The sequence below is a fragment of the Chrysochloris asiatica genome, unplaced genomic scaffold (genome assembly GCF_000296735.1).
Source record: "Chrysochloris asiatica unplaced genomic scaffold, ChrAsi1.0 scaffold00019, whole genome shotgun sequence".
Classification (NCBI taxonomy): Eukaryota; Metazoa; Chordata; class Mammalia; order Afrosoricida; family Chrysochloridae; genus Chrysochloris; species Chrysochloris asiatica.
The window spans coordinates 5,338,165-5,351,219 of record NW_006408537.1 but is presented as its reverse complement, the minus strand read 5'-3'; the positions used below and the strand labels follow the sequence as shown (position 1 = coordinate 5,351,219).

The 13,055-nt window shown below is 36.6% G+C and overlaps 1 protein-coding gene across 1 annotated transcript in view; it reads right to left on the bottom strand.

Annotated features, from left to right (window-relative positions):
* Positions 1-13,055, bottom strand: part of TINAG (tubulointerstitial nephritis antigen) — a 142,167-nt gene that overhangs the window by 113,264 nt on the left and 15,848 nt on the right. Inside the window, exons 2-3 of the mRNA XM_006835724.1 lie at positions 4,937-5,000; positions 4,193-4,282 (exon numbers count right to left, since the gene is read on the bottom strand). Of these exons, the coding sequence (XP_006835787.1) occupies positions 4,193-4,282; positions 4,937-5,000 (154 nt within the window). The remainder of the gene's footprint in view (positions 1-4,192; positions 4,283-4,936; positions 5,001-13,055) is intronic.

The following is a 13,055-nucleotide window of genomic DNA, read 5'->3' as shown; positions in this document are numbered from 1 at the left end:
GACATATTGTCAGGAGGGACCACTCGCTGGAGAAGGATATCATGTTTGGTAAGGTGGAGGGTCAGAGAAAAAGAGGAAGAACCCCAACGACATGGAATGGCCAAGTGGCAGGATCGATGGACTCAAGCGTGGCAACAGTACTGAGGTTGGCCCAGGATCCGGCAGTGTTTCGTTCTGCTGTGCATATGGTTGCTATGGGTCGGTACTGACTTGATGGAACCTAATGACAACAACAACAATCTCTAAAGGTAAAGTCACATGGCCCAGCCCACAACTAGCACCAATCACCAGAGATGGGAATGAGGCTATTTTAGATAATCCAGACCCAACTGAGGCTCCAAATGGCTGTAGACACATATGTGACCATAGACAAGACTAGCAGAGTTTCAGGCGAGTCTTTCCCAAAATTGCTGATGTGAGCAACTGAATAGCTGGAATGGTTTACTATACAGCAGGAAAGAACTAAAATTAGTTATACGTTCCATTTATACCATTGGTGATTATTATTTAGAACACAATTTTGTATATATATATAAGCTTGTTGTTGTTGTTGTTTCATAGCGACCCTGCACAGGGTTTCCGAGGCTGTAAATCTTTAAGGGAGCAGAAAGCCTCATCTTTCTCCCGCGGAACCGCTGGTAGTTTCGAACTGCTGACCTTGCGGTTCACAGCCCGATTCGTAACCACTAAGCTACCAGAGCTCCCCATATATAAGCTTAATGCCCCATAATTAGAAATCCTTCACAAAATTACAGTATTTTGACTCCTCAATTAGATGGTAAACTCCTTTACGATAGCAACTATTTATTTGCATTCCCAGTAGTGCCACAAAGGAACATATTTTATTGATATTGATGCCTTGAAACATAATAAAGGGACTCAATAAACACTGAACTATGTTATAGAGAATGAATAAAGATTCAGATTTAAAATCCTACCAGGATATAGAAAATACATGTTTTAAGCAAAGTGTAGTATATTTGAAAATATATTATTCAGAAAATCACATAATATATGCTTAATGGCATTTATTATATACTCACACATAAAAACAATTTGAGTTTCAGGAATACAGGGTAGCTACGAATAAGTATTTTCTTGCAAATGCAAAGAGTTTACTTCTTTTCCCACAGTAAATAATTTTAGAGTTGCTTCTTTTCTTCATAGCTTGTCTGATTTACTTAATTATTTTTGCTTTTGTTGTTCTATTGTGCATTTTCCTTTGTTACAATTCTTTGAAAATCATCTATCAGATGAAAAAGGAACTATGGTAGGATAGTGGTTACGAGTTGGGCTGCTAACCTCAAGGTCAGCAGTTCGCAACTACCAGCTGTTCTGAGGGAGAAAAATGAGGCTTTGTGTTCCTGTAAAGATTTGGAGCCTCAAAACTCTAAACAGTGTCACTATGAGTTGGAACCAACTCCACAGCACATAACTACCACCACCATGATCAGATGAAAAAGAGACAGACCCCCAAGGAGAGAGATTAACATGGTGCCTACAACAATGGACTCAAACATGACAGAAATAGTGAGGATGATACAAAATTGGGCAATGTTTCAGTCTGTTGTGTATGGTGTTGTTATGAGTCAGAATTGACTTAACAGCACTTAACAACAACAATCAGAAGTAACTTGAGTCTAGTAATGTTTACTACTAAAAGGCAACACCAAAGTTTCTTAAACATTGCTGTTGTTAAGTGCCATTAAGTTGGTTCTGACTCCTAGTGACCCTGTATAAGTTTCTGATGAGCCATTGGTGGGTTTGAACCACTGACCTTGTGGTTCAATTGATATTCTAGGAAAGTAAGTTCCACTTTCCAAGGAAGGCAGCATTTGTAACTTCTATACTCTTATGTGTACTTTCTTTCCACATTATTTCAGAGTTGATACTCTAGGATATTCTGTAACAAGGAAAAGAAGGTAGGCTGCTCTATTATCATTTCTTGGAAGTAAATGCTTCTTAGGTGGAGCATTTAAATCTTTTTAGAAATCTGGTTCAGATAATTTCTCATAATGACACATAATCTGATGTTCTGTTAATGATTTAAAAACCACAGAGAAACATAATTGCTTTTTTCCTAGAAACACCTAAACTATTTTCAAGTTGCTACCACCTAAATATGTTTATGAAACATATACACATATTTTCCTTTCCCTGTGTTCTCAGGAAGTGAGAGCAGTTTAAGAGACTTAATGGAAACAAACATGATTTCCTATATTCCATAGTTTCACAAAAAGAGGGACTTTGAGGATATTAAAATTCAGTGTTCCATCTTACTGGGAACCCTATGTCTTATATGTGGAAGGAAATAATACTTCTATTAAAAAATATATACATTTCAGGATTACTTTAATAATTGGCCTACAATAGATCCCCCTACACTAAATTTTATTTTGAAATATGGAAGATGATATGCAGAATACACATTTTTTGTTGTTGTTAAGTACCGTCAAGTCAGTTCCAATCCATAGTGATCCTGTATAGGGTTTCCAAGGAGCAGATAATGAGCATGAACCACTGACTGCAGTTCAAACTGACTTTGCAGTCCAGCATATTAACCCAGGACTCCAGAGTACACATTGTTGTTATTGTTAAGTATTGTCGAGTCGGTTCCAACCCATAGCGACCCTGTGTAGGGTTTCCGAGGAACAGCTGGTGAACTTGAACCGCCGACCTTGTAGTTCAAGTGGCTTTGCTGTCTGGTCCATTAACCACAGCACTACATGTTAGGTGCTATCGAGTGGGTACCGACCCATAGTGACCTTATGCACAACAGAACGAAACACTGCCTAATCCTGGGCCAACCTCACTACTGTTGCCATGCTTGAGTCCATCGATGCTGCCACTTGGCCAATCCATCTCTTCGGGGGTCTTCCTCTTTTTCTCTGACCCTCCATCTTACCAAACATGATATCCTTTTCCAGCGAGTGGTCCCTCCTGACAATATGTCCGAAGTATGAGAGATAAAGTTTGGCCATCTTGGCCTCTAAGGAGCACTCTGGCTGCACTTCATCCAAAATGGATCTATTGGTTCTTTTGGCAGCCCATGGCACTTTCACTATTCTTCTCCAACACCATAACTCAAAGGCATCAATTCTTGTACAGTCTTCCTTATTCACAGTCCAGCTTTCACATGCATATGAGGTTATTGAAAATACCATGGTTCAAGCTGCCATCTTTGCTCTTCAACACTTTAAAAAGGTCTTGTGCAGCAGATTTGCCTAATGCAATACATTGTTTGATCTCTTGACTGCTGCTTCCATGAGTGTTGATAGTTTATCCAAGAGTACACATAGATTTGTTCAATGTCACAGGAAAATTCCTAAGACAGCTAGATGCCAGTTAGCCTACCTTTCTTGTCAGTTCTTTAAAGCAAAAGCAGTGTTAGCACCAACATCTTAATCCTTCCATATATATGGAGGAACCACCTAACTTACTGGTCTATAGAAGATCATCAGACAGTTATTTGCAATAATTAAGCGTCAATCATCTCTATATTTAGTTTACTAGCCAAGTGTCTCAACCTGTCTTTTAACTCAGTTCCAAGTGAAATTGGTTAGATGTCAGTCATTTCAGTGAAATTGTCTAGCTACACTAGATATTTGGGGGATCAGCAAGATACAATGGAGTCCTGGTGTGGCGCTGTGGGTTAATGCGCTAAACTGCAAATTCAGTTTGAACTGCAAGGTTGGTGGTTCAAGCTCACCAGTCACTCCTTGGAAACCCTCTAGAGGGTGGCTACGGGTCAGAACCAACTCAATGGCATTTAACAACAACAACAACAAGATAAAATATTGCCAGTTTAAGGAGGAATTTAACCTGGCAATACTAAACATGCTATGTGATTGAGTCAGAACAGAAGGGGAGGGAAAGATGACTAAAAAGGATAAATAAATTCTGCCCACCTCCTGATTTTGTGGGAACATTTATCCAAAGTAGCTCCCTCTGCTTCCATCGCTCACACCATAACTCTGCTCTGTGCTAGACAATTGCTATCTTTTCCCTGTCTTTTTAATCATTTAATGTTATTTCTTGTGTCTTCCAAGTTCACATGTCTTTCAAATTCTCATTTCTCTCCCAAATTCTTTTTAAGATCATGAGCATTTGTAGAAGTGATAGGGACTATAACATTTGAAACCACAGGAATAACTGGGAGTACCAGCAAACCCATAAAGCAAGATTTTCTCACCCATAGTCTCCTTTATTGATATAGTCAATTACTTCTGGTTGAACAAGACACACATGATGGGAACATTTCCATTGCTGTCCTGAACATGTACTGCAAAGACAGAAAAAAATAAAAAATAAAAATGGACTGACCCTTATTGAGTACATTTCAAAATTAGTAACAATAGTACACATTGTTAAGGTACAAAACAGAATTCCTAGATTAATGTTAGCCATATAATTATTTGATTCTTGACAAAAATAAATCATAACACATACATTAGCTACCACTCAAGATGCTCTTATCTTTTACTACAGGTAATTAATAAATGAAATAGCCATGTATTCCTTGAATTTTGAAAATAGTAGATAATTTATACCATAGATCAGTACATTTGTACTAGGATATGTTTTTGTGGGTTTATGTTTTCAAAGCTATTATTCTCTATACTGCGGTTGGGCTGCCAGAAGTTTGACTTGCCTGTGATATATCTGGAAATTTATCATTAAGAGATATACTTATTATAAGTGTCCTGAATTATGAATGCCCATTATCAAGAACAACAAAATCAAGCATTAAAAGAAACTCATAATTAGATTTTCAACATTCATTAAAACTAAACTAACTTACAAAGAAGCTACAAATATGTGATGTCTTATGCTTTCATCTATTCAACTAGAAGTTTAGTTTCATAAATATTTCTAGTATTTAATGAAAACATGCACAGACTGTGGCATTCAGTCCTATGCCACTTAAATTCATTACCAGGAATTGCAGTTTTCTTTAATTACTGATCCTTCTTCATAATGTTGGCCATCTCTTAGGCAACCTGTCAACATGACATATAAACAGATCAAAATGAAACATTAAGTACTAAACTGCATTACCACAAGAAGTAATAAAAATATATGTTTAATTGTTCAAATATTAAGCAGTTTTTAGTATTGATTTGATAATAGTCCATATCGGATCTATGTCAAGATTTGTATATCTAATTTTTCTGGACTTGTACCATGACATTTCAATCTTTAAATTTTCATTAGGGAACAACAGAGAGTATTTGGAAAGCATGAAAACTAGATTAGCAAGGAGCTAATGACTAAGCACTCTTAACAAAAAAATAAAAGCATTTTAAAAGATACATAATAAAGCAGGGTTTGAACCAAGTTGTGGCATTTCTCATTTAAAAAAAAAAATCTACTTAATATACTCTTATAATTTTTCATGATTAGTTGATATCACTAGAGCAAGTGGCCCATAAATTTGTACCAGGATATAAGGCCATTTCTTTTAATTCACTTTAAAAATAGGAATTCTAGTTTTTATCTTCAGGATTTAGATCAGGCAAAAATTCATAAAAGCAATAAAATTGTCACCATTTGTATCTCAAATTCAAATGTTTCTTAACTAGTACTTGAAACTGGCTGCCGACTAGTTAACCAGATTATATAAACTTTATATAAACAGATTATATAAAGAAATCAATGGTGGGTGAGTAATTATTATCTGAAAATCATCACTAAGATATTGTTAAAATAATAGCCAGTTGTTGTTATTGTTAAATGCCACCGTGTCGATTTAGACCCAAAGCAATCCTATATAGGGTTTCCAAGGAGCAGGTGGTGATCTTGAACTTCCAACCTTGCAGTTCAAAACAATGTGCATTAACCCACAGTGTCACACTAAGACTCCTACTTATAAATTAAATCCCTTTTGAAAATGTAATTTGTACAAATAAAAAATTCACATTGAAACAACAAAAGAGACTACTTTTTCTGAAAACAAAATTACTGTGAGAAGCATATAATTGATTGTTGTTGTTAAGTGCCAAGGAGTTAGTTCTGACTCATAGCAACTCTGTATAGGGATTCCAAGGAGCAGCTGGTACATTTGAACCACTGACCTTATGGTTCAAACTGACCTTGCTGTCCAGTGCTTCATGCAGCAACACGACTGATCACACAAAATCCCCAAACCTTAGAGTTGATTGTGATCCATAATGACCACATAGTAGTTGTTGTTGTTAAGTGCCATCTAGTTGGTTCCGACCCATAGCGACCCTGTATAGGGTTTCTGAGAAATGGCTGGTGAGCTTGAACCACCGACCTTGGAGTTCAAATCGATCTTGTTGTCCATTAACCCACAGCGCCACACCAGGACTCAATATAGTAGTGGTTACTAGACAAGCTGCTAACCTCAAGGTCAGCAGTTCAAACTACCAGCCATTCTGGGTGAGAAAGATGAGGCTTCATGCTCCTGTAAAGATTTACAGCCTCGGAAACCCTTTTCAGGGTTGCTATGAGTCGGAACCAACTCCAAGGCACACCACCACCACCACCAAAACCACCTCAGAGGGACTCCAAATCTGTATATCTTTATAGAAGCACACTGCCATATTTTCTGTTCTCAGAGTTGCTAGTGGTTTGAACCACTGACCTTTAGGTAAACAGCAGAGCACTTTCACCACTGTGCTGCCAGGCCTCCCTTAGAACACCCTCCAAAAAAACACAAACAAATAAACCAATTAAACTAATAAATCAAACTTATTGCCTTGGAGTTGAACTTGACTCATGACAATCATGTAGGGCAGGTAGAACTGCCCCATAGGATTTCCAAGGTTGTAAATCTTAAAGGAACCGGCCTGCCATGTCTTTATCTCATAGAGCAACTAGTGGATTTGAACCGTTGACCTTTGAGTTAGAAGTGGAGCTCTTTACCCACCGTGCCACTAGAGTTCTCATCTAGATCACACCAGGGGCCCTTAATTAAGTGAAATTTTAACTTTTATCCATACATTCATAGGAGAAAATAATTAAGTCTGCAACCACCAGAAGTAAAGGAAATAAAAGATTAGAGTAGAAATAAATGAAACAGAAAACAAAATATTGATAGAAAGAAGCAAGATAAGAGGTTCTTAGAACAGATTAGTAAAATCCATAAATCACTGATAAATCTAAAAGGAAAACAAGGACAAGATATAAACAGCACAAATAAGTTGTATAAGGTGACATCACAACAGAACCAAAGGAAATAAACAGGATAACACAATCCTACAAAGAATTTTACTTCAACAAATTTGAAAATCTATAATACATAGACAAATTTCTAGGAACAACCTACCTAAACTAACAAAAACTGAAGTAGAAAACTTGAACAGACCTATAACAAATGAATAAATTGATCAGGTCATTTAAAAACTCTCAACCAAAAAGGTCCAGGTACAGATAGCATTACACAGGAGAACTAACACTAATTCTACTCAAACTATTTAAAAATATTTTAAAAATATGGAAAACCTCCATATTTTATGACGCAAACATAAACCTGATACTAAAGCCAGGCAAAGACATCATGAAAAAAAAAAGGTAGACCAATATCCCTAATGAATATAGCAATCATTCTCAGCTAATCTTACTCAATATAATCCAAAATCATATCAAAAAAATAATATAGCATTACCAAGTGGGATTCATACCAGGAATGCAAGGATGGTTTGATATTAGAAAAACAATGAAGGTAATCTACCATATAAATAAAATAAAGGAAAAGAACCACATGATCATATTGATTGATACAAAAAAGGTATTTCAAAAAATCCAACATCCATTCCTGATAAAAATTCTCAAAAAATAGGAATAGAGTGGAAATTTCTCAACATAATTAAGAGTATTTTTGAAAAACCAACAGCTATCAACACTGTCAGTGAAAAGAAACTGATACCATTCCCCCTTGAAAACAGGAAGCAGACAAGGATGCCCTTTATCACCATTCCTATTCAACAGTGTTCTGTAAGTCTTAGCTAGAGAGATAAAGCAAGAAAAGGAAATTAAAGGCATACAAACTGGCAAAGAGGTCAAACTCTCCATTTGCAGATGATATGATACTATACGTAGAAAATCCCAAGGACTCAGAAAGAAAATTATTGGAATTAATTGAAAGATTCAGTAAAGTTGCAGGCTACAAGATCGGCATACAAATATCAGGTGCATTCCTTTACACTAATAAAGAGTTCTGAAAAAGAAATCAGGGAAATGAAACCATTTACAATAGTCACTTGTGGTTCAAAGTCCAGTGCTGATCCCACAGTGCCACATCAGGAGTCCAGGGTGTGCTCTCTCTCCCTCTATTTCTCTCCCTCTTTCTTTTTGTAAAACTCAACAACAGCAACAAATATACATATCCCTTCTTTGTTTTGTTTTGTTTTCCCATAGCTGATGGTTACTTGCAGTATTTGGATAATTTTAAATGTCAGGGACAAAGGATAAATGACAAAGGTTGAATCAGACACTGAATGAATATTCTACACAGCGTCTTTTTGTCTAACAGATCTTAAACCATAACTTTTCTTGTGAACAGAGCTAAGTTAATTTGATTCTGCACCACTTTTACATTCTCACTGGTTAAAAGAAGGAAGCTACTGACCCAAATTGTTTGTAGGTATTTACTCCTTCACAATCCTCTTAAACAGATAATAATAAAGAAAAAAAAATTACAGTCCAAATTCTGCCACACATCACAATAATTACAAAAATACCTATGGTAAGGAAATTCAAACCAACTCCTCAGTATCTGTAAGTCATGAATTTCAGAAAGTCTTAAGTCCTTTTCTATAAAGTTCCAAGGTTTATCTTGATTGAAAAATTTCCTGGAAGCTCACATGATAATATTATGGAGGTAGAACTCTGTTACCTTTAGAAGTAGGCACCAGAGAAGGAGAAATTTTTCTATCCAGAGACTGAACACAAGAGCAATTAGGTATCTATCTTAGGACACTATGTTTAATTGTTTCCTTTTTTTTTTGTTCCATGAGAGATTCATATAAACTATGGGGTATAAAATGTGGGAAGTAACTTCAAAATATGTGTACTAATCCACATGGATTGAAAACTAACAATTTAACCAATAAAAGCTGATTGCTTATATTCATTATGCTGATTAGAAGAAATAATTTTTCCAATGAAAGCCCATTTCTGATATTCTTGTACTTGAAGGTTCTAATGTTGATCAAAACATGGGTAATAGAAACACTTTTCACAGCTTCCCTGGAGTGCAGCTTTATAGAGTGAATTCTTCTGACCAACCATTCATTTGTCAGATTGTCATACTGTGGTGGACTGTGAGTTTCTGTAATTCTGGAAGCTCTGCCACAGGTATTTTGAATGCCAGCAGGGTCACCCAAAGTGGACAGGTTTCAGATGAGCTTCCAGAGAAAGACAGACTAGGAAGAAGGAGAGACGAACTATTTCCAAATATTTAGTCACCAAAAACCTTATGAATAGTAGTAAAACATTGTCATATATAGTGCCAGAAGATGAACCCCTCAGGGTGGAAGATACTCAAAATGCGACTGCAGGATATCTACCTTCTCAAAGTAGAGTTGACCGTGATGGCACAAATGAAGTAATGCCCTCAGGACCTTGATTTTCTGATGCAGAACAACTCAAAATGAAGAAAAACAGCTATAAATATCCATTAATAATCAGAATATGCAATGTACTGCATATGAATCTAGGAAAATTGGAAAATTGGCAAAAGAAAATGAAATGGAACTCATAAACATCAATATCCTAGACATTAGTGAGCTGAAATGAACTGGTATAGACCATTTTAAATGTGACAATCACATGGTTTCCTATGCTGGGAATGACAAATTGAAAGCGAATGGCATCACCTTTATCATCCAAAAGAACACATCAAGATCAGTCATGAAGTACAACACTGTGACAGGATAATATGCATATGCCTAAAAGGAAGACCAGTCAATACCACTATTATTCAAATTTACATACCAACCACTAGAGCCAATGATGATGAATTGAAAAATTCTACCAACTTTCTCAGTCTGAAATAGATCAAACATGGAATCAAGAAGTATTGATAATTACTGATGATTGGAATGCAAAAGTTGGAAACAGAGAGAGAGGATCAGTCTTAGAAAACACGACCTTGGTAATAGAACTGATGCTGGAGATTGCATGATAGAATTTTGCAAGACCAATGATTCATTCATTGCAAATACCTTTTTTCAAACAACATTAAAGACAGCTATACACATGGACCTCACCAGACAGAATACACAGAAATCACATTGACTACCTCTGTGAAAAGAGATGGTGGAAAAGCTCCATATCATCAGCCAAAACAAGGCCAGGTGCAGACTGTGGAACAGACCATCAATTGCTCATATGTTAATTCAGGATGAAGTTGAAGGTAATGAAAACAAGTCCACAAGAGCTAAAATAAGACCATGAACATATTCCACCTGAATTTAGAGATCATTTTAAGAACAGATTTGAAGCATTAGACACTAAACACCAGAAAAGTTGTAGGATGACATCAAGAACATCATACAGGAAAACACAATGCCATTAAGAAGGCATGAGAGAAGGAAAAGACCAAAATGGATATCAGCAGACTTTGAAACTTGCTCTCCCGTGTTGACATGCTAAAGCAAATGGAAGAAGTGAGGAGGTATGAGAACTCAAGAAAAAAAATTTAAAGGTGAGCTTGAGAAGACAAAGTCAAATACCTGGACCTGGAGTTAGAAAATCAAAAGTGTAGAACACACTCAGCATTTCTCAAGCTGAGGGAACTGAAGAAAAATGTCAAGCCTCAACTTGCAGTATTGAAGGATTCTTTCAGCAAATTATGGAATGATGTAGAAAGCATCAAAAGAAGATAGAAGGAATATACAAAGTCACTGTACCAAAAACAAATGGTCAATGTTCAATCATTTCAAGAGGTAACAAATGATCAAGAGCCAATGATCTTGAAGGAAGAAGTCTGAGGTTCACTGAAGGCATTGGCAAAGAACAAGTCTCTGGGATTTGATGCAATACAAACTGAAATCTTTCAGAAAACTGATGGGGCACTGGAGGCCTCACTTAACTGTGTCAAGAATTTTGGAAGACAAATACCTGGCCAACTGACTGGAAGAGATCTGTGTTTGTGCCCATTCCAAAGAGAGGTTATCCAGTGGAATGATACCATGAGAGTAAAGTTTTACTAAAGATCATACAAAAATGGCAACAAAGATACATTGATAGAGAACTTTTAAATGTTCAAGTTGTTTTCAGAAGAGGACATGGAATGAGTGATATCATTGCTGATGTCAGATGGATCTTGGCTGAAAGCAGAGAATATCAAAAAGATGCTGACCTGTGCTTTGTTGACTACGCAAGGGCTTTCAATTGTATGGGTCATGACAAGCTATGGACAACATTGCAAAGTATGAGTATTCTGGAATACTAATTGTCCTCATGAGGAACCTGTACATGGACCAAGAGGCAGTTGTTCAAACAGAACAAGGGAACACCGAATGGTTTAAAATCAGGAGAGATACGTGTGAGGGTTGTATATTTTCACCATACTTATTCAATCTATATGCTGAGCAAATAATCTGAAAAGCTGGATTGTATGAAGAAAAACATGGCATCAAGGTTGGAGGAAGACCCATTAACAACCTGCGATATGCAGATGATACAACCTTGCTTGCTGAAAGTGAAGAGGACTCAAAATACTTACTGATGAAGATCAAACACCACAACCTTCATTATGGAGTGCACCTCAATGTACAGAAAGCAAAAATCCTCACCACTGGACCAATAAACATCATCCATATCAATGGGGGAAAGATTGAAATTGCCAAAGACTTCATTTTTCTTGGATCAGCCATCAACACACATAGAAGCAACAGTCAAGAAATCAAATGACATATTGCATTAGGCAAATCTTCTGCACGAGACCTTTTGTAAAATGTTGAAGATAAAAGATGTCAGTTTGAAGACTAAGGTGAGCCTGACCCAAGCCATGGTATTTTCAATAACCTCATATGCATGTGAAAGTTGGAGAGTGAATAAGGAAAACCATAGAATTGATGCACTTGAGTTTGGGTGTTGGACGAGAATATTAAAATACCATGGTCCGCCAAAAGAACAAACAAGTCTGTATTGTATGTGCTCTTTGGCCATCAGGCTGGCCAAATGTCATCTCTCATACTTCAGACATGTTGTCAGGAGGGGCCAGTCCCTGGAGAAGGATAAAGAGGAAGACTCCCAATAAGATATATTGGCATAGTGGCAGCAGTGATGGTCTCAGGCGTAACAATGATTGGGAGGTTGGCCCAGGACTAGGCATTGTCTTATTCTATTGTGCATAAGGTCTCTATGAGTTCGTACTAACTTGATGGCACCTAACAACAACAACAACCCTGGTATGCGGAAATCTGATCAGAGCAAGTAACAGCCTGCCCTAAAGTGAAGCTCAAATCAACACAGATATTTATAACATAGTGTCTATGATGAGGCATTTAAAAATAAATTACAATCATTATATCTTTTCTCAGATCAATAGCACAAACTATTTCACTCTCCAAGTTATGATTTTCCTACTTTTGTTTTAGAGGCTGTTAGCTTTTTAAAACTTCCTTAATTGCAACTATCATTACATTTTTCTTTGTCAAGATGATTTATTGGTAACCAATTTGACTAACTCACTCTGAAGTGCTTCATAACACAGGTATTTCACTGAGAATATAAAGCCACAAGATAGTTTATTATCCAACCCTCATAGTCTTCAACTACTTCCTTCTGTGTTATTGCCTAAATTAAATAGGTTCTTCCTCTTGAGAGCTTAATTCCATCCACTCTTCTCTACAAAATAATCTTCCTTTCTCTCTACTTTTGCTCTCCTCTGCAGTATCATTGTCTCCTGATATACCAAATGAATATACCTATGAACATTGGTGTTTATCCATTCTGCATTTGATGGGCACTTAGGCTGTCTCCATTTATTGCTATTGTATATAATGCTGCTATGAACATTGGTGTGCATATGTCTACTCATGTTATGGCTCATATTTCTTGTGGGTAAATACCAAGTAGAG